Source organism: Castor canadensis, chromosome 15 (genome assembly GCF_047511655.1).
Source record: "Castor canadensis chromosome 15, mCasCan1.hap1v2, whole genome shotgun sequence".
In the NCBI taxonomy this organism is placed as follows: Eukaryota; Metazoa; Chordata; class Mammalia; order Rodentia; family Castoridae; genus Castor; species Castor canadensis.
In genome coordinates, this window is record NC_133400.1 from 12342110 (window position 1) to 12363753 (window position 21644).

The 21644-nt window shown below is 45.2% G+C and overlaps 1 protein-coding gene across 1 annotated transcript in view; it reads left to right on the forward strand.

The window, feature by feature from the left end:
* Positions 1 to 3632: 3632 nt before the first annotated feature.
* Positions 3633 to 21644, forward strand: part of Fa2h (fatty acid 2-hydroxylase) — a 51560-nt gene continuing 33548 nt past the window's right edge. The window contains exon 1 of the mRNA XM_020179661.2: positions 3633 to 3975. Within this exon, the coding sequence (XP_020035250.1) occupies positions 3706 to 3975 (270 nt within the window). The 5' untranslated portion in view covers positions 3633 to 3705. The remainder of the gene's footprint in view (positions 3976 to 21644) is intronic.

Consider the following 21644-nt stretch of genomic DNA (forward strand, 5'->3'; position numbering starts at 1 on the left):
AAAATATGGTGGGAACTGGGCTCAGTGGGCTACACCTATAATCCCAGTTACTGGTGAGGTAGAGATTGGGAGGATCAAGGTTCAAAGTCAGCCTGGGCAAAAAGTTACTGAGACCCCCCTATTTCAATAAGCAAGCTGGGTGTGGTGGTATGCATCTGTAATCTCAGCTACTCAGTAGGTGTTGCATAGAAGGATTGTGGCCCAGGGAAAAAATTAGAGACTCTATCTGAAAAATAACTAAAGCAGAAAAGGGCTGGGGGCCTGGCTCAAATGGTAGAGTACTTACCTAGCAAGCACCAGGCCTTGAGTTCACCTTATGTTTATTATTGTATATATATATATATGCATGTATATAAATATGTTCATTATATATATTTATAGTGAGATTATGATTGGATTGTGTCCAATCTTTGGAGCAATTGGAGGAGAATTGAGATCTTACTATTGAGTTATACAGTTGATGATCTTGGAACGTGGTATGCCCATGAATTTAATTTATTTAGATATTTTTTTAAATTTCTCTTGGCAGCCTTTTTGTAGTTTTCAGTTTTAGGTTTTTTTTTTGTCAAATTTATTCTCACATATTTTAACACTATGACAAGTGAAATTTTAGAATATTTTTCAATTGTTTTTCTGGTCTTAATTAGTATACTATTGACTTTTTAAATTTTGACCTTGGATTCTGCGGTCTTACTAAATTCACTTGTCAGGTCTAATTTCTTGGTAAATTATTTGAGATTATCAATGTACACAGTCCTGTTATCTGCAAGTGGAGTTGTACTCCTTCACTTCTTCTCTTAATACTTTGTTTTTCTTTTGTTTGTCTTAAATCGCTGGCTAGCATCTCTAACACAATGTTGACATAAGTCTTAGGATAGGCATCTTTGCTTGGTTCCCAATATTAGGGGTTTTCATATACCTTTCTCAGAGATGTAAAAATAGTACTTTCTTTGTGGTATAAAAATAGTACTTTGAAGTTAATTTATATTATCTTGTAAGTTTGAATACTTGTGTGCCCTAGGATATAACAATTTACATTTTTAGATATAAAGGCTATAAAAATTCTTACTCAGACGTGCAAGAATGTTCACATAGGAAAAAAAAAGAGAAAGAAGCAACTCAAATGGATAAACCCATACAGTAGACTGTGACATGAAATGAAAACCGGTGTACTTCAGTGACACTCATCCACATGGGTAAATCTTAAAATAACATTAAGTGAAACATGCAAGGCCACCTAATACAAATACAATATCATATGATTTTCCTAAAACTCAAAACCAAACTGATCTAAGTAATATATTCCATAGGCATACAGATGTGATTTTAAAATATTAAAAATAAAAGGCAAAGTTGGGCTGGGGTGTAAGTCAGTGCTAGAGCACTTGCCTAGCATGTGCAAAGCCCTGGGTTCAATCCTCTGCAGGGAGAGAGAGAGAGAGAGAGAGAGAGAGAGAGAGAGAGAAAGCTCGTTCCAGTGACCCACGCCTATAATCCTAGCTACTTGGGAGGCTGAGATTGGGAGAATCATGATTGGAGGCCAGCACAGGGCAAATAGTTTGTGAGACCTCATCTCCAAGATAACCAGAACAAAATGAACTGAAGGTGTAGCTCAAGCAGTAGAGTACCTGCTTTGCAAACATAAAGCCCTGAGTTCAAATACAAGTTCCATCAAAAAAAGAAAAAAAGAAGGAAGGAAGACCCAGAAGTTAGGAGGGCAGTGGTTACATATTGGTAACCAGAAGGCAGAAAGGTGGAAGTTTGGAGTATAGACGTAGGTATGAATTTTTGGTAATGTCTAAGTCTTGGGTGGGGAGGCAGATTCAAGAAGTTAATGATACTATTTTTGTTTTTAAAACTTACATATACTCTTTTGTGTGCATATGAAATATTTTAAAGACTAAATGATTTAAGCAGCAAACTAACTGATAGCATGCCACACACACTGTTCTTGTTTTCCATGGCAATGTCCTAGAGGTTGTTCCAAATCAGGATGCGTAGACATGCCCCATTCTTTCTAATGGCTCCATGGGGTTTCACTGTTTGACTCTGCCGTAGTTTATTTAATCAGCCCACCCTAATGATGGATAACTGGGCTGTCTTTAGTTTACAAACGATACTGCAATTAATAGTATTACATATGCGTCTTGATACAAAATATCTGTAAGATCAAATTTCTAGAAGTGGGATTTCTAGGGCAAGAAATGTATCACAATTCTGAATAGATAGCTAACTTGCTTATTGGACTTCACACAATGATAGTTGAAGACAATGCTGAGAAATTGAAACGGGGCTGTCCCACAGATATTGTCAACAGGAATACCTGAGTACATCTGTGAGTGTGTGCTTGGTTGCTTTTGCCCATACAGAATATTTGGAACAGAGTAGGTGTGAGAGTGGGGTAAGGATGACTGTATTCACTGCTTGAGCAAAGCAACAGATCTAATTGTCCAGGCCTGATTGGTAGCTATTCCATAGCAGACCGAGAGACTTGGGGAACTCTTACCTACTTCCTGAAGGTGAGACAGGGAAGGGACAGACAAGGAAGCTCATGACCTTAGGAGCTTCTGTGGCTGGGTAGGTCCCTGAGGTATCTCAGCCAGACTTCCCACACAGCGCTGGCTCTAGCAGGTCATAAACAGAGGCAACCTTGAAAATACCAGTACTCCGAAGGAACAAAGGCCAGCTGGATGGTGCACCTCAGAACCAGGAGTCTTTGATCACAAATCATGAGTTTAAGTGGGACCCTGGATTGCTGGGCACTTGAAGCTGTGTTCGGTTTTCCCCTGTTCTAAGCCAAACTGTGATGAATACACTCAGTCCACAGGTTTTACCGGTCAAGGTCTCTGTTTCCCCTTCTATAATGGAGACGGTATTCTCTGTTCTTCTCCTGGGGGTCGTGACTACAGGGAGGAAGTAGAAGTACTGGCCTTGAATGCAAATTTTTAGAGCATGCCCCAAAAATTCAATTGATAAATATGTAACACAATATTCTAACAATTCAAAATGAAATCAAAATATCCACAACGAACAAAATATCCAAAATTGAAATAAAAACATGATCCAGCCCTGCCCTTTTCAGGACCCTGCCTTACCCTCCATCCCCTGACCTGGGTTCCAGTACAATTTTATTTACAAAAACAGGTGCCCATCTCCCCTGACCCAAGCCACTTCTAGGACTTACTAATGTGATTTTTAAAAATTCTTTATTACATATATTTAAAACTATAGTAAAACACACATAAATATAAATTTACCATTCAGCCATTTTTCAATTTAGAATTCAATGCTATTAAGCAACGATATAATTCTTTAAAACGTTACATTCAAACATGATGTTACAGTGCGATTGCTGAGTTTGGGGGGGAGGGGAGGAGTGACGCCTTAAATCTTGCGCTTCACTCGTTTTCCTCCATCGACCGGACACACCTGGCCATCACGCCTTCTACCTGCCCAGAGCCACCTGGCGGGGCAGCGCCCAGTGCCTGGCTCGCCCCACTCGGACAGTGCCAGGCCCTCCTGCCAGCCAATGGGGAGGGGGCGCAGCCTGCGGAGCGGCCAATGGGAGCGCGGCATGCAAATGAGCAGGTGCGGTGGCGGCTGGCCCGTTGCGGCCGCGGCGGCTCCGGGGATGTTAGAGGCGCGCTGGGCGGCCGCCGAGCAGACGCCCGGCACCGAGCTGCGAGCTGCAGTGAGTCGCCCACCATGGCCCCCGCTCCGCCCCCCGCCGCCTCCTTCTCCCCCGCGGAGGTCCAGCGGCGCCTGGCGGCCGGTGCCTGCTGGGTCCGCCGCGGCGCCCGTCTCTACGACCTCACCGACTTCGTGCGGCACCATCCAGGGGGCGAGCAGCTTCTGAGGGCTCGGGCTGGCCAGGACATTACCGCCGACCTGGACGGACCACCGCACAGACACTCGGACAACGCGCGCCGCTGGCTGGAGCAGTACTACGTGGGCGACTTGCAAGGGGACCCGCAGGTACCACCCGGGCACCGGGCAGATCCCTGCCTCCCACCCCTCACCCCTTCAGCACTCCACGCATAGCGAGCTGGGGTCACCTGTCCTCTAAGAGGACTCAAGGTGACAGCCTCCGCTCTCCCCTCCCACCACTTCCCTCCTCCTCTCCAGGTAACAGGTCACTGCCCCCCCCCCGCCCCCGCGCGCGCCAGGAACTTGCTCTTCCTTTCTAACCTTACGGCTCGACCCGCCTCCCTCCTTCAATTCCTTCTTCATGTTCCCAACTTGTTCCTTCTGCAGCCCCAGCCCGCTGGTAACTTAGATCCCCATTTCTGGCCCCTGCCTCCACTCACCCCCACGCCCGGTCCTCCCTTCCTCTTCCCTTATCAGCCCCTCCCTCTTTGCAACTGGTCCCCTTCTGTTTAAATAAATAGGCTCCAAGGTTTACCTGTCCTCTTCCTTCCCCATCCCAACCGACTCCTGCTTCAAAGAGGCACAGAATCCAAGCTTGGATTTCCCAGGGCCGGGCGTTCCCAGGATGGGTGGAAGGATCTGGGCAGTGTCTTGTAAGAGTGAACTGTATCCTCCAACTCCTCAGCCCCCCACCCCACACACACACTTTATTTTTTGTGCTACATAGTGGTGTGGGTGTAGGAAAGTGAAATGAAATTCATAAGCCAGTTTTGCCAAGGAAGAGAGATTAGCACTCTGAACCCAGTCTGTGTGCTAAACCATACTCTGCTGTGTGGTAGGAACTCCTTGTGGCATTTATACCTTCAACTCATCCTGGAGTAGGTTTTTGTTTTCTCCATTTTAGGATGTGGAAACTGAGGCTCAGAGAGGCTCTGTGAATGTCTAAGGTCAAACAACTAGTTAGTGAAAAGGAGAGTGTCACTGACAACAAAATCAATGCCTCTCCATCCGAAGGCTCCACAGGCAGGGGACACGGTCCCTATTCATAGGTCTGTAAGTAGGCTCAGACCAGAGCAAGGCAAGCTGACTTCTGATTCTCCAAGCCTGGCTATAAAACTTGTGACAGTGGGGTCATCCTGTTTAGATGCAGACCAACAGTTTTTTCCTGCTGCTTGCTCTTGCTTTCAAGTGCTTCGAGATCATTGGATGAAAGGTCTTGCAACTCACTGTTCCAGGTTGGCTCCTCTCAGGCCATCTTGCCTAAATCTTCATCATTTATTCAGTTACTTTTTTGGTCTCTTAATGAGTCAACAGCAGTGTGCTAGGCACAGACAGGCATTAATGAGCAAAACAGCTACAGCTCCTGTCTTCATGGATCAAACAGGAAGAGGAAATATATTAATTACATGATAATTATTTAATTACATAGTGCCATCAGAGTATAGATCTTGAGGGGAGGGGTTCAGAGGCACTTTCTTGAAAAGTGACATTTACATTAAGAGCTAATTGTGTTTAGCCAGGCAAAGTGGTGGGAAGAACATTCCAGACAGAGGGAACAGCATGTGTAAAGAATCTGAAGGGGAAGAGGTTGGCACAGTCAAAGGACAGAAATAAAACCAAATGGCTGTGGTCAAGGAGAGGAGGGGTATGGGAGGGGACCAGAGGTCAGCTGGGGTCAGAATTGGGGGCTTGATTTATGGAACCATAGGCTGTCAGGAGACTCATCCAGAAGTGTGACATGATCAGATTTGCGACTTTGGAAGAATATCCTGGTGGCAATGCCAAGAAGGAATGGAAGGACATGAGGAGAACAGGTAAAAGGCTGCTTGATGGAAGTGCGGTAATGAAGGGGAAAGAGAGGTCATAGGTAAAACTTGGCATTCTGCCATGGAAGCCCAACTTGATCTTGGAAATTGATCTTTAGTCTTAGGTCTTGCCAAAGGGTCAGAAATAGATACAAGATATACTGAGTGCAGAAAAATAACAGATTAGAATACTAACAACTTCCTGATCTGTGATGGCTCACAGGGCCTGCTCTGCATTGTAAATGTGTCCTGTAGACAGGAACCTTAGGGTGTGGTCTCTCCTTTCAATGATATCCATTCTGAATATCACTCCTGGCTAGCTGCCCTGGATGGCTCCACCTCTCAGCTCTGCCAGCCACCCAGCACTAGGATTTCCTGTCTCTTAGGAAGGCTGCAGAGGGAAGACTCAGTCTACATTTGCTTCCTACCCCTGTGTTCACCTGTTACCTCAAGAGTTCCATGTAGCAATCCATGTCTTGATTTCTGGGCCCCAACCTGAGAATGTGAAGAAAAATAAAAAGTAACAGCACACCTATAAACATGGTCACACACCAGTTGTCTGGCAACTTCTATCAAAGGTAATCTAGAAACTAGATGGGTTCTCTTTAAATTGGAGGAGAGAGATAGTCAACGGAGAAATCTGGGGTGGGGAAAACTTTCAGAGAGAAGCCTGGATGGAGGCAAGACATTTATGTTCTCTGTAGCTAAGCTGTTCTAGCAACCCCATGTTGCCTTCTCCACCTCCCTCCTCTCCCCCTGGACCATGGGTAGGGACACCTGTTGGGGTGAATCCCTCTTGTAGTGTGAGGAGCAGGAGGTATGTGTCATGAGTGAGCTCTGTTTGGGGGTCACTTCTGAATGGCACCCCCCCCAGGGGCCCTTCTTCCCTCAGCTTAGTCTTTCCATGGGAGCATCTTGGGTCTCCAGGGAAAAGTCCAGCCCACTTTGTTCCCCCCCACCCCCCACTTTGCCACACCCCCTCTATGTACATACTTACGCACACAATTATACTCACATGAAGAGACATACACAAAACAAGTCAAACTTGTTTGAGCTAACATACTGTAGAGGTGAATGGCATGAGACAGGTTCTGCTGTGGTCATGGCCTTAAACTTGAGGAGGCTAAGCTGCCCACCTGAGCAAGTGAAAGAGCCATGGCTGAGGTGGGAAGCCCAGGCCTCTTGGCATGATCCCTGGTCCTCAGGGGCCAATGAGATCAAGTTCCTCACACCAGACAGTAAGAGCAGTATTGTTCTAGCTGTGAACATGAAGTCCATTTCTCGAGTTGCAACCAGAATGCCTCAAAAAACAAGAAGAAGGAGGAGGAGAAGGAGGAGAAGGAAGGGGGGAAGAAAGGAAGGAAAGAAAGAAAGAAAGAAGAAAGGAAAAAAGAAGGGAGAGGACTTTGGGTCTAAACGCCCTTCCAAAGCCATAGATACTATGTTTCTCAGACTTTGGTCATCCATGAGTCACTGTCACTTCTTTCCAAATTGGCATACCACTTCAACTATATTACATTTAATATTTATCTACCTTTATATGAACTCCCTTTTTTATCTTACTGTTTACTCACCCTATGTGATAAGGCCAGTGGAATCACAGGTTTCATATACACTTTAAAATAAATATAAAACTATTAAAATAAGAAATGTCATACTTTGGGAGACAAACAAAGGAAGGCTTCTTTGTGTGTGTGTGTGTGTGTGTGTGTGTGTGTGTGTGTGTGTGTGGTCCTGTAGATTGAACTCAGGGCCTCAGGCTTGCTAGACAAGCCCTCTACCACTTGAGGTAAAGCCCCAGCCATTTTGTTTTTATTTTGTTTTTGAGACAGGGTCATGGTACCTTTGCCCGGGCTATCAGCAAACTCACAATCCTCCTGCCTCTGCCTCCTAAGTAGCTGGGATTACAGGTGTGTACCACCACACCCAGCTTAGAGCAGGGCTTCTTAATCATGCTGTTCTGTGGACCATTTTCTTGGATGGACAAAAGAGACAAAATTGTATGTGAAAAATGAGTGAATGTACATTTTTTCTGATGAGAGACTTAACACTTTTATCATAGTCCAATCAAGGTTCTTTCTTAACCCTAAATGCGCTTACCAAGGAGATAATTGTCAAAGAATAGTTTGTGTTTCTCCTGCCTTGTGCATTGAGAGGTCTTCTCTAGAGGACAGCTAGAAACAAGTCCTCTGTTTGAGAAGACTGTGGAGGAAAGCAAGCCACTGCTGTTGAGGATAACCCAGTGTCTGAGGGCCTGGGCACCATGTCCTAATTTTACAGGGTACATCTCAATCTCTGAGTGGCTGAGAAATCCACAGCCTTTGCCACACATGCTTCTGGCAGGCTTTGGAATGTGGTTGTTCAGAGGTTCAAAGGTTTGAGTAATTAAAAGGTAATGGACACAGGTGATCTAAGTGCAAAAAGACTGGGAATTCCCATTCTACTTCAGACCCAGGGAAATCCCTAGCACAGCCCAGTTTGGAAGTTTGGACTGAGAACTCAGATGAAAGCATTACCTCCCTGTTGACTAGCTGAAGGGGGTTGAGATCCACCACAAAAGGGCTTCCCAACTGGGCTTCCCTGAGCAATCAGCAATCACCACCCCTTACTGCCTGCCAGGCTCTGTCCTACTGCAGTGCCAGATGAGTCTCAGCTGGATGATAAATCCAGAGCCAAGGGGTAGCACTGGTAGTTCTGTGCCCACCCTGGAACAAGCACAGGTGCCCAGAGCGCTCCCTGGTGTCATCCCAGAATTCAGTGAATGACTTCAAGGCTCAGGAAAGTCAGACATTAGGATTCTGTGGAGAGAATAAAAAGGCAAACAGGAATCCCAGTCACATGAGAATGGTCATCTTTGGAAATCTCCCAGGAAACAACCCAAACTGATGCCAGAGCGGCATCTATCAGCTTCCCTTTCCTTTTTTCCATTTACTACATCACACACTCATCGCTGGTCCACATGTAGTCTTCATTTGTTCAGACAGACAGGTAACGAGCACCCCACTCTCTCTGAAACCCACCACCTCACTGAAACAGCCCTTGTCAGAGTCTCTAGAACCTTCACTTCCCTAAGCCTGGCAGTCACTTTTCCTCCTCTCTCACCTGGTCTGGCAGCAGTCCTTGAGGCTGACCCCTCCCTGCCCCTCCTGTTCCTCCTTCCCCACTTGGCTTCCGAATACCTTACTCTCTGAGATTACTGCCTGAATTCATTCCTAGTGGTGCAAAACATCACAAACTGTGACTTAAAGCATCCCTGGTGTATTCCATTACAGTTCTGGAAGTCAAAAGTCAGAAATGAGTGGGCAGGGCAGCATTGCTTCTAGAAACTCAAGAGTCTGTCTTCTTGCCCTTTCTACCTTTTAGAGGCTTCTTGGGTTCCTTGACTCACAGCTTCCAGCCAGCAATCTGGTCTCGACTTCCTTCATCACATCTGTTCTGATCTTCTGCCTCCGGCTTTCACTTACAAGTACACTGTGATTATTTTGGGCACACCTGGATAATCCAGGATAATCTATTCACTCAAGAGCTTTAATTAGTCTTACCTGCAAAATGCTTTTTTTTTTCCTTTTTTTTTTATTCATATGTGCATACAATGTTTGGGTCATTTCTCCCCCTGCCCCCACCCCCTCCCCCACCCATCCCCTCAATACCCAGCAGAAACTATTTTGCCCTTATCTCTAATTTTGTTGTAGAGAGAGTATAAGAAATAATAGGAAGGAACAAGGGTTTTTGCTGGTTGAGATAAGGATAGCTATACAGGGAGTTGACTCACATTAATTTCCTGTGCATGTGTGTTACCTTCTAGGTTAATTCTTTTTGATCTAACCTTTTCTCTAGTTCCTGGTCCCCTTCTCCTATTGGCCTCAGTTGCTTTTAAGGTATCTGCTTTAGTTTCTCTGCGTTGAGGGCAACAAACGCTGTCTAGTTTTTTAGGTGTCTTACCTATCCTCACCCCTCCCTTGTGTGCGCTCGCTTTATCATGTTGCAAACTGCTTCTGACATAAAGTAATATACTCATAGGTTCCAGATGTTGGGACATGGACGCATGGGCAGGGGACCATTGTTCCTGCCTGTCACACCACATGTGCTCTCCATTAGTGGTAGACAAAGCTTCAAGGCACTGTTCAGGTAAACCCTTCATCATACGCAGATCATGATAAATGATGCTTCCGGCACCTGTGCTGACCTCCCGCATCCTCGCAGTCAAGAGAGACAGCTGCCATCCTGACCTGTGTCTCCATGATGGGTTGCTTGTACCTGGCTGTGAACTTGCATGGTGTGGGGGTGGCCTTCTCGATCCTCAGTGTTTTCCTTCCTCTTCACAGCAGCCGTCTCCATGAGCCGCCCTGTCCTAGAGTCCATGGGCAACTGAAGTCTCCCTTCTAGAACATCTCCCTGACTACTACCCTACTGTAGTCAGAGTCCTGTTATGCTCACTACTGCAGTAGTCTCCTGGCAGATCTCCCCTGCACTCCGTTGCCTGTGAAGCTTTCTAAAGAGAACTTGGTTATGTTATGGCAGTGCTCCTACGTCTTCAGTGGCTCCCTAGTGCTATATCCTTTAAGTCCAGTTTAAATGCTTTTTCTTCCACAGAGACTCTCCTTACTTCCTTATCTAGAACTAGATTTTTTCCTTCTCCCAAAATCTCAGGGCACTTTACTTACACCTGTGTTACAGCATTCATAACACTGTTCCTTATTTAGTGTACTTTCACTACAAGTCTTCTCTATTTTCTTGTCTATTAAACTGCAAACTCCCTGAGTACTGGCATAGTCTGATTCACCTGGGTTTCCCTAGAACACACTAGCACACTGGTGCATGCCAGCAGGAACTGGGCAAGATTTGAATAAATGAATGAATGAGTTACCTGGAAAACCCAACCCGTGTGCATAATTGAAAAGGCAAGTGATAACGTCAGCAAGCACGAGGTACTCGAGGATTAAAATGTAATCAACCTGTCGAAGTCACCATAAGGAGGGGACTAAGGTAGAAAGGAAAAAAAAAGGGAATGAACCATTTTGGGTTATAATACATATATACATGGAAATGTCATAATGAAACTCACTGTATAGCTATCTTAAACAAATAAAGATGTTTTCTCGTCCTATCTGGGGATTGGTACCAGTGGGAGGGGGGAGGACATAAGGAAGGGTGTAAGACAGGGAATATGGTGGAATACTATGTACTCATGCATGAAAATGGAAAAATGAGACCTGTTGAAACTGTTCCAGGAATGGGGGGAGTAAAGGAGCATGATGGAGGGGGTGAATTCAAGTATGATATATTGTAAGAACCTTTATAAATGTCACAATGAGCCTCCAGCACAACAATAATTAAAAAAAAGACAATAAAGAGTGACTAAAGCAAAAAGGGCTGAGGGTATGGCTCAAGTAGAGCATCTGCCTAGCAAGGATGAGGTCCCTGAGTTCAAATCCTGGTACTACCAAAAAATAGATAAAGCCAAGCATTTCTTTCTGGAAAAAGAAAGGATTAAAAATGTAAAAAAAAAATCTCTTGTTTATCAACTAAAAGGGCCTTTACCCTCAGTTCTTGGCAGCCGGGCGAGGGGGGGGTAGCAGAGAGAGAGAGAAAGAGAGAGAGAGAGAGAGAGAGAGAGATCAGAATATCTTCCATACCAGGCTACTGCTAATCACTCATCCCAGGACTGCTCTACCTGGGACAGAAGTGAAGTTGACCATAGAAGATACCAATAGGCTGGGCGTGGTGGTGCAGTGCTATAATCCTGGCACTTGGGAAGTGGAGGCAGAAGGATCACTAATTCAAGGCCATCCTAGGTTATACAGCAAGTTTAAGGCCAGCCTGGGCTACAAACTGAGACCCTGTCTCAATTAAGGAAAGAGAGGAAAGAAAGAGGAAGGAAGGAAAGGAAGGGAGGGAGGGAGGGAGGGAAAGAAGGAAGGAATACAATTGACAGCTCACATTGCTCAGCTCACATTGCTCTTAGGGCTGTGACCAGTCCCCCTGTGGCTCTAAGTGCCTGGATAACATGCATAGACATGACCCAAGTTGCCTAGATTTCCAGCTGTTTACTTCTTCTGCAAATTTCTATAAAACTTGTAGTCTCAGAGCAGTGGTTTTCATTCTTCTCTAATTGCTGTTTATCTAAGGTGGGCAGACAACTTTTCTTTTTAGTGGAACTGGGAATTGAACTCAGGGCCTTGTGCTTGCTAGGCAGGCACTCTACCACTTTGAATCATGCTGCCAGCCCTTTTTTGCATTGGTTTTTGAGGTAGGGCCTTGCTTTCTGCCCCCAAGTTGGCCTGACCTGGACTGTCATCTTATTTTTGTATCTTGGATGACAGGTGCACACCACCACACCCAGCCATTAGTTGAGATGGGGTCTCACAAACTTTTTGCCAGAGCTGACTTCAAACCAGGATCCTCTCCATCTCTGCCACCCAAGCAGCTAAGATTACAGGCTTGAGCCAGGGTGCCTGGCCAGGCAGACCATTTTGATAGCCACTCTCCTCACCTGCTCTTCTCTCCAATGGAAAAAGATCTCAGTCATAATAATTTTCAAAAATCAGGGAACAACAAACCTGATGCTTGCAGGACTCATTAAGTTTATAACTGAGAAATAAGAACCTTAGGCTCGAGATTTTATATTGCAAAGCAGTTCCTCAATGCCTAATTATCAAAATCCCTTGGTTTCTAGCCTCAATGGCATATTACAAGGCATTTGGATAAGCAAAGTGAGAGAATTTGCTTTAACACAGCTGAACTATAGTACATGCAAGATGTCTTAAAGACCTGGGATGGGAAAGAGAGTCACCAGAAATTCCATCGCTGTAAGTACACGTGATTACATGGAGTGAGCCATACAGTCTACAACAAGCTTGGTTGATAATTACCCAAGGGAATTAGTCATACTTTCTCCTTGAAAAGGAGGAGCAGATAGAATGCTAGTTCTCCACGTTTTCCTGTGCCCAGTGGGACCTTTTCAGCCTCACTTAGGATCCCATATACAGAGGTTTCCTAATGAAAGATGGAATCAAAGGCTTGGGAGATTTATAGTAAAGGATGGTTTTAGTTTGTTAATTCCAAATGATATCCTGCTTGAGCCAAGCCCGTCCTAGTTGTTCTTAAGTGGTCTCTACTTTTATGTAACAGTGAGGGCTGGAGGAGTGGCTCAAGTGGTCAAGCACCTGCCTAGCAAGCATGAGGTCCTAAGTTCAAACCCCAGAACTGAAAAAAAGCAAAAAAGAACATACCTATGTAACAGTGAAAGTCTATGAACTGGGCATCATCTACTCGTGAAGATCAAAGAAAGACTTCACATTTTTTATTTTTCAGAAAATATTTTTGATGGGACTGGGGTTTGAACTCAGGGCTTCATGCTTCACTATTTGAGTCACACCTCCAGCCCCAATTTTTTTTTTTCTTTTTAAGACAGGGTCTCACTATGCAGCCCAGGCTGGCCTCAAACTCAAGGTACTCTTACCTCAGCCTCCCATGTGCTGGGATTACAAGTGTACACCACCACACACAGTTTAAGACTTCAAATTTTTTGTTTTTCTGTTTGTTTTTGTGGGGCTGGGGTTTCAACTCAAGGCTTCATGTTTGCAAAGAAGGCACTCTACAACTTGGGCCACACCTCCAGTCCCTAGACTTCAAATTTTTAAGTCAGTTCACTTTGAGATGTACTGTCAGGGAGGAACAAAGAGCTCCTACACTCGGTAGAATAAATTCAAATTCTATGATCCCATTACACACCAAATCAGAGATAATGCCAGAACAGCCTGGCGTCTTAGATGCTCTCTCTTGTCCTAAGCAAGTCCTTTGGAGTACCAAGAATTAGGGCTGGAGGCATGGCTCACATGGTAGAGAGCCTGCCTAGCAAGTACAAAGCCCTGAGTTCAAGCTGCAGTACCTCTAGAAGAAAGGAAGGAAGGGAGGAAGGAAGGAAGAAAAAAAATACAGCCAGGCATTGCTGAATAAGAGAGAAGTTTCTGAGAAGTGCATTTGAAGGAGATTTTTATCATGTGAACATCGTAATGTGCTTACCCAGACTAAGACGAGGCAATATAATCTTATGGACCACCTTTGTGTATGTGGAACCTGGCTGTGCAGGCATGGCTGGATTCAAGATGAAGACTGCAATTGTGTGGTGGTTATTAAATTGAAGAAATAATGAGTCAAGCTATGTTGTTTTTGTGCACATTTTAGTTTGTCTGATAAACTTGTGTAAAGCACAATGCGACTTTCCAACTCCACCTTGGGTATTGACAGCATGATCTGAGTGCAGGTCATTTTAGCAAGTGCGTCTAATGGTGAAGGGTCTCTTGATCCTTTGATAAAGAAGTTAGTCTCTTTCGGAAGCTCTCATCCTTTACCAATTGCCTGTCTTCCATTGTTAGCTGACCTGACTTTGCCAGGTCCTATTGGCAATGGAGTTCTGAGTCAAACAGTTTTCTGTTCTTTTCATTGACTTCATGAAATTTTCTCTTTTCTTGCATTGATTTTCAGCTTTGCTTTGCATTTTGCTTATTGCATATTGTCAGATGAGAGCCACCTCCTACCCTTAAAGAAAGACCCTGTGCCTATGTCCTGCCAAACTTGGGGAAGAAGGTGGTCAGTGTGTGAGCAGGGACTGAATTTATAAGTCACCAACCAACTGATGGATATTTGCATATTAAGATGTTTTTGACTGCCCTTTGTAACTTGAATCTTTAGGGCCTTAGATAAAGAACACTTGGATGACCATGATTCCTATAGAACTAATAGTAATGCAGCTTAGGTTTTTATAACAATTTATACTTTTTGAAATATTTCCCTTAGATTTCCATTTGAACTCGTGTGTGTGTGTCTATGTGTGTGGGAGGGTACTGGGTTTGAATTCAGGGTCTCACCCTTGCTAGGCAGTGGCTCTGCCACTTGAGCCATGCCCCCAGTCCTTTTTGCTTCAGTTTATTTTTCAGGTAGGGCCCAGGACTGGTCTCAGACTGTGATCCTACTATTTACAGCATCCCCCTCCTACCTGCAGCATCCCCCTTAGTTGGAATCACAAGTACACTACCACACCTGACTTATTTGTGGAGATGGAGTCTCAATAACTCTTTGCCTGGGCTGGTTTCACCCCTCTCAATATCCGCCTCCCAAGTAGGTGGGATTACAGGTGTGAGGCACCTCGCCCAGCCTGAATTTGAACTCTTAAAGTATGTGGGGCAGATTATGAATGCATAGCTCAGAGAAATCCTAGAATACAGATCTCCAGATGCACAAGAAATGCATTTCTTTTGGAGCTAGGAGGGGTGAGGTACAATTTAGGGTCCCCCTTTCCTTCTGACTGGGCTGAAGTCAGCCTGTGAAGACGGAGGAGCCTCTTTGCTTTCCGAACCTCATGAACTACCTCTTCCTTCTGGGATGACGTGTGGGACGTGCGTACTGTGTGAGGGAGATCCCAGAGCGGAGCAGGTACTCCTTTCCCCTGACACGTGACTATTCCCTGCATGCCCAGTTACTGATTAATCCAACCTCACAGCAACTGCCCTTCCACAGGGTGAGGGGCAGGAGGTCAAAGTGTGAGAAGGAGTGACATGTTGGCCTGAGGGCATCTGGAGTCAGGGGAATTAGAGGATCTTTGTTTGCTGCAGCCATACTCTGGATTCTATAATTTCAAAGTACTTTTTGGTTTTGGTTGTTTTGTTTTCTTTTTTGTTGGTACTGGGATTTGAACTCTCTGCTTCATGCTTGCTAGCCAAGCTTTCTACTACTTGAGCTACACCTCCAACTCTATGGCAAAGCATTTTCTAGGCCTATGAAAGGTCCAGAAACTATGGTGATCTGAAATAATACTAATTTGTGGCCCCCAGAATGCTCCTTAAGGGGCTTGATGTTCCTCCAGTGAGTCCAATTTGCTTGTTGGTCACTGGTACCGTACTAAACTGAGGGGAGGGAGTCAAGGTGTCCAAGGGAGTAGACAACTTTTCCTTCTGTTAGATGGGAAAAGGGGTTGCCAGCTCAGGGAGGCAGCTGCTAAGCTAAGGTTCCTGTCCACTTGGTCCTTATGTCAGGACCACTTGTGTCAGGAGGAGCTCTTTGGAGTCAAATGGCTTTGGAGGCTCTCATCGCTTCCCAAACCCTTGCTACGAGATCACAATGTCAAGTCTCCACCATGGCTTTCCCAGACCTGGAGGAAGGGGAACGGGAACGGGTGACCTGGGTTTTGTCTCTGCTTCTCCTCTCCAACATCCAAGTCTTATCACAGTGAGGTGGAACACCCTTCCATCAGGGCCCCTGGTGTTCTGCCAGAGCTACCCTGTGGTCGTGCCAAGTGTCAGGCCAATGTGGTGACAGCTCTGAGTAGCACTATCCATGACTGTGGTTCCCCCTGGAGTGCAAGGCTGGCAGAGGTTCAAGAGGAAGGGAGGGAATTTTCTAAGTCCTGTCTGTCTGGATTTCCCTTGTTGTGTTGCTGGTGACCCACTGGAGCACACCAGACAGGTTTAAGAGCAGATCCTTTAGCAGGAAGGGAGAACAGGAGTGGGCACCTCTTGCTTTTCCTCCATGATGCTTGAATTCACCCCAAAGAGGAATTCACCCTGCACCCTGGGTGGAGTTGGAACTGATCCCAGCCAGTCAACTGAAAGTGGATCTTAGCAGACTGGAGCCCTCAATATCAGGCTTTGCCTATGGTAGTGGGTGTTCTGCCCTGGGGAGAGGTGGGAAGAGGTATTTATCATGAATCTAGCACATGTAGCATGTATGCATGAATTTAAAGAGAAAACACAGAAATCCCTTCATGGCTGGGCACCAATGGCTCACTCCTGTAATCCTAGCTACTTGGGAAACTGAGATCAGGAGGATCCAGGCTCAAGACCAGTCCGGGCAAATAGTTCTCGAGACCACATCTCTGAAATAACCAGAGCAAAAGGACTGAAGGTGTGGCTCAAGTGGTAGAGTGCCTGCTTTACAAGTGTAAAGCCCTGAGTTCAAACCCGATCCCACCAATAAAAGAAAGAAAGAAAGAAAGAAATCTCCTTACAGAAATAAGTGAACTATGGTGTTCTGACCCTTCATTCCACCTCTTCTAAATACTTTCTCTATGCCAGGATAGGGTATAAAGGATGTCCCAGAGACTGGAGCTCAGTCAAGGGAGAACTTACCAGGTACAGGGGAAAGAAACATGGCCTGTTGGGCAAAGGACCGAGCAGACGGGTGAACTTGGACACAGAGCCAGGGAGCCCATGATGATGACAGAGCTTGCAGTGGGCTAACTGGCTTTGAGCCGCACGTGTAACCAACACCCATGAGCCTTCAGGAATATTCTTGTGGAATGTTCCAGATTCTGGATGGGGCACCTGCTGAAATGACTGGAAAGGGACTTGGCCCTGGGCTCTTTCAAGTCCATCATGTCCCAGAGCTACGATTTTCATTGACATTAATTGATATTCACTGAAGGCACTTCGTGAGAGATCATTGTCCAAGGTTTAGCACACTCAGCCGTATTCTATTTGTCTAGGGAAAGGAGAACAGAAGTTGATTAAAATTCTAATTTTAGTCTACTGTAGACTTCCCACCTTTCTCTATCATAATAATGTCACATGAACATAGTTTACAAAATTTAAGTCATTTAAAGGAATATGCCACTGAGTGTCCCCCCAACCTCGGCTGTCTGTCAATACCACCAGCAATTTCTTGTGCAGTTCCCAAAGTATTCCAGACATGCTCACGCATCCAGACTTCTCTCCATGTCCCCATAAAAGAATCACATGATGCCCATTGCTCAGCAACCGGCTGCCTTTTTTCCTCACCCAGTGACATACTTTCTACTTTCCACACTAGCAATGTAGGGAAATATTTCCATTTGTTTTAGTCTCAGTCTCTCTCTCTCTCTCTCTCTCTCTCTCTCTCTCTCTCTCTGTTTGTACTTACTAGGGTTTGAACTCAGGGCCTTGTACTTGCTGGCCAGGTGCTCTATCACTTGAGCCATGCCCCCAGCCCTTCTGGCTTTAGTTATTTTTCATATAGGGTCTTGGGTTTCTGCCAAGACTAATCTGTACTGTGATCCTCCTATTTACACTTCATTCCATAACTGGGATAACAGGTATGTACCACCATGCCCAGCTTTTTTACTGGTTGAGATGGGGGTCTTACAAACTGTTTGCCTCAGTTGGCCTTCAACCTCTATCCTCCTGATTTCTGCCTCCTCAATAGCTAGGATTATAAGCATGAACCACCACCCTGGCTTCTTTATTCTTTTTTTAATAGCTGTCCCTACTGATGTTTTTGCCTCTTATATAAACACAATTAAGCATCCTTCCATGATCACATGTACATATGTGAGCAAATAAATTTGTAGCATAGGGTCCTGAGTTTGAAATTTCTGGATCAAAATAATAATATGGGTTGGGTTTTTTGGAGGTTTTTTTGCCATGCTAGGAATCAAATCCAGAGCCTTGTGCATTTTGTATTTTGATAGATATCGCTTATTGCCTTCAACAATGAATGAGTGTACCAATTTAAACACTCTCCAAAAATGAGTAAGAATGCCTGTTTGTCCACACTCTTGCAATGATGTATATTATCAGTATTTCTTACCTTTGCCAATGGATTAAAAAAAATTCCCTCTTTAAAAAATTTTTTGAGGTACTGGGGCTTGAACTCAGGGCCTTTACCTTAAGCTACTCCACCAGCCCTTTTTTTGTGAAGGGTTTTTTGAGATAGGGTCTCACAAACTATTCACCAGGCTGGCTTTGAACCACAATCCTCCTGATCTCTGCCTCCTGAGTAACTAGGATTACAGGCGTGAGCCACTGGCACCTGGCTAAATTTTTTATTTTTAGAAGTGTGAAGGAGGTTCAATATCTTTTCATATTTCTGAACTATTTGCACATATTTAGTAAATCTTTTCACATCCTTTGTCCATCTTTCACAATGGGATGGTTGTTCTTTTTCTTATTAATTTATGATCACTGCTTAGATATAGAAAATCTTTGCCCATTTTCCATTTTCCCCTACTTTCCACTTGACATTTGACTTGTTCAATTTTATTTTTCCTCTATACAAAACCTTCACGTTTTTCATGTAGTGAAAAGATCTTTCAGTCTTAGAAAAATCTCCCCTACTTTAGGATTTTATACATTAAAAAAAAAAAAAACCTTGGAGCCAGGCACTGGTGGCTCACGCCTGTAATCCTAACTACTCAGGAGGCAGAGATCAGGAAGATCATGTTTTGAAGCCAGACCCAGGCTTCAGAAATACCCAACACCAAAAGGGCTGGCAGAGTGGCTCAACTGGTAGAGCTCAAGCATGAAGCCCTGAGTTCAAAACCCAAACAATCATCGTAACTTGGTAACCTGCTAATAAATTTATGTTTAATGATTTTTCTTATTGCTTTTCATTTTCACCTAAATGTTTTACTGCCCTGGAATTTTTTTGGTCCAAGGAATAAGATAGGGATTGTTTTAGGTTCATTTTTTTTCCAAATGAGTAAATGATTATCCCAGTAGATTTATGGAATAATCTTTTCTCTACATTTTCTAAAAATCACCTTTATCATGTCACTGATTTACATCTATATGTATATATATATATATATATATTTAGAACTGTTTTTGGACTCTATACTAATGAAATCACAGGGCTGGAATGTAGCTCAGTGATAGAGCACTTGCCTAGCCTGTACAAGCCGTAGTTTTAATGCTTAGCATTGCAAACAAAACAGTGATTGCCAGGCATGGTGGTGCACACCTTTAATCCCAGCACTCAAGATGCTGAGACAGGAAGATCATGAGTTCTGGGCCAGTCTGGGCTATATAGCAAGACCCTGCTGAGCACTGCCAAGGCCTCGACCACTTGAGCCATGCCCCGCCCCCAGCCCTACTAATTTTTTATTAGAGGGTTTTTTTTCCCCCTCTTTCCATTCCAACCAAGATTCTGCTCCACTAGAGAAAGCAAAGGACCAGACAGGAGCTGAGAGTCATCCTGGGCCATATCACTGGCCTTGGAGACACAGTTGAATCTGACGTTCATAGGTTGGGGCTGCCCAGCTTGCCCCAGGCCCTGAGGTAAGACCAAGGAGGAAGCTATTTCAGGGAAACCCACGCAGATGGAAGACCCCAGTCAGCAAACCCATGGTGGGAGTGGGAGGGTCCAAAATGGAGGAGCCCAAAGTGGGGGCTGCCAAGCAGGGATCCCAGCTGAGGAATGCAGGAGGGGGAGGGGTGTTGAAGGAGAAGGTGCCCTTGAACTTAGCATTTGGTAGGTCCTACACACATTTCCTGCCCTGTGTTCATAGCCTGGGATTGGAGAAGTCTGCAAGTCAAGTCTTATATGATAGCCAAAGGCTAGGAGAGCCATGAAGGAGCCATGTTTGCTAGCAGGGAGCCTGGCATCTCTTAGAAAACCCTGTAAGTTTCAAACTTTTTGTCCCTCTGGCCAAGGAAACTGGAAACATTTCCCCACCTCCTTTCTGTTCCCTTCATTGGTCCAGTGCAGTTGCTCAGTGGACATTGCCCAAGCAGACCATCCTGCTGCCCTCTGGGATAGAGGAGGGAGCATGGACTCCAGCCCAATGACCATACCATTGATTGTCCTGTCTCTGCATCACACTGACTGTGTGACTCTGAGTAGGTCATTTCACCATCAGGAGTCATGATCTCCTCATTCCCTGCCTCCCCACAGGACTGTGGGGAGGGCTGAAATCCCATGAGATCTGTGGCCATGGGGACTAAACTGAAAGGGGCTTCTGAGTCCCTTCACTCCAGCATCTGCTGAGAAGGAGTGGACTTCTGCTAGGTGGGGAGGGATGGTTGTTTTTTAAAACTCAGTTAAGATGTGTTTGGACTCTCCCGGCCAAGACCACCCAGCCCCTGGAGGAGCTGGGGAATGGGGACGTTCTGGTCTCTCAGAGTTGCCCTGTCCCTGTGGCCAGGGCCTGTGGGGTCTACTGTGACCTGCTGCCCTCACCTGTCCAGGTACAGGTCCAACACTAGACCTGAGCTGTTCACCTGGTCAGGGAAGGACAGACTCCAAAGACCAGGCTGGCCAAGGCTGCAGGTGGTCCCAGGGGCTGTCAGAGCCACCTTCCCTTTCCATATTCCTTCTGTATACAACTACAGACACCGTGGACAGCCCCTTGTGCCTGGCGCTGTGCTTGCTGCTAGGGACAAAAGGACAACTGGGTTCTGTCCTCGGGACTTACCTGCCAGAAGAAGGAACAGACGTAATGATTACAGGTGGTGGCAAGTGCTACAACAAAATGTAAACATTCAGTGTGTATGTCATACCGCAGGATAATATCTTTAAATCAGTGAGCTGTGACAGAGTGGCAGTCTCAGCTTTAGATGGAGGTGGTCAGGGAAGGCCTCTCTAAGGAGTTGATACTTGATGGATGGAAAGGAGCTGTCTTAAAAAAAAAAATACTGGTAAGAATCATTCCAGGATTGCCAAGTGCTGTGGCTCATATCTTTAATTCCAGCTACTCAGGAGGTGGAAATCCAGAGGATTGTGGTTCAAGGCCAGCTTGGGCAAAAGTCTTCAAAACCCCATCTCAAAAGACAGAATTGGCATAGCGTTGCACATCTGTCATCTAGCTGTGAGGAGTTCATATATAGGAAGATCACAGTCTGAGGGTGGCCCCAGACCCTACCTAAAAAAATAACTAAAGAAGAACTAGGGGTGCATCTCAAGTGGTAGAGCACCTGCCTAGCAAGTATGAGGCCCTAAGTTCAAACCCCAGTACCATCAAAAAAAAAAAAAATCATTCCAGGCAGAAGGAACACCAAGTGCAAAGGCTTTGAAGTATGACCTAAAGGGGTGCTGGTGTTGCTGGGATATGGTGAATGAGGGCAAGTGTGGAGAGAGAGGTCATCGGGGCATCTGTCTTCATGGGGCTTGTGGGTAATCAGGGATGTAGATTTATTAATTTTTTTGGTTTGTTTACTCATTTACTCATATATGCATACATCATTTGGGCCATTAGCGATGTAGATTTTATTTTGGGACAGT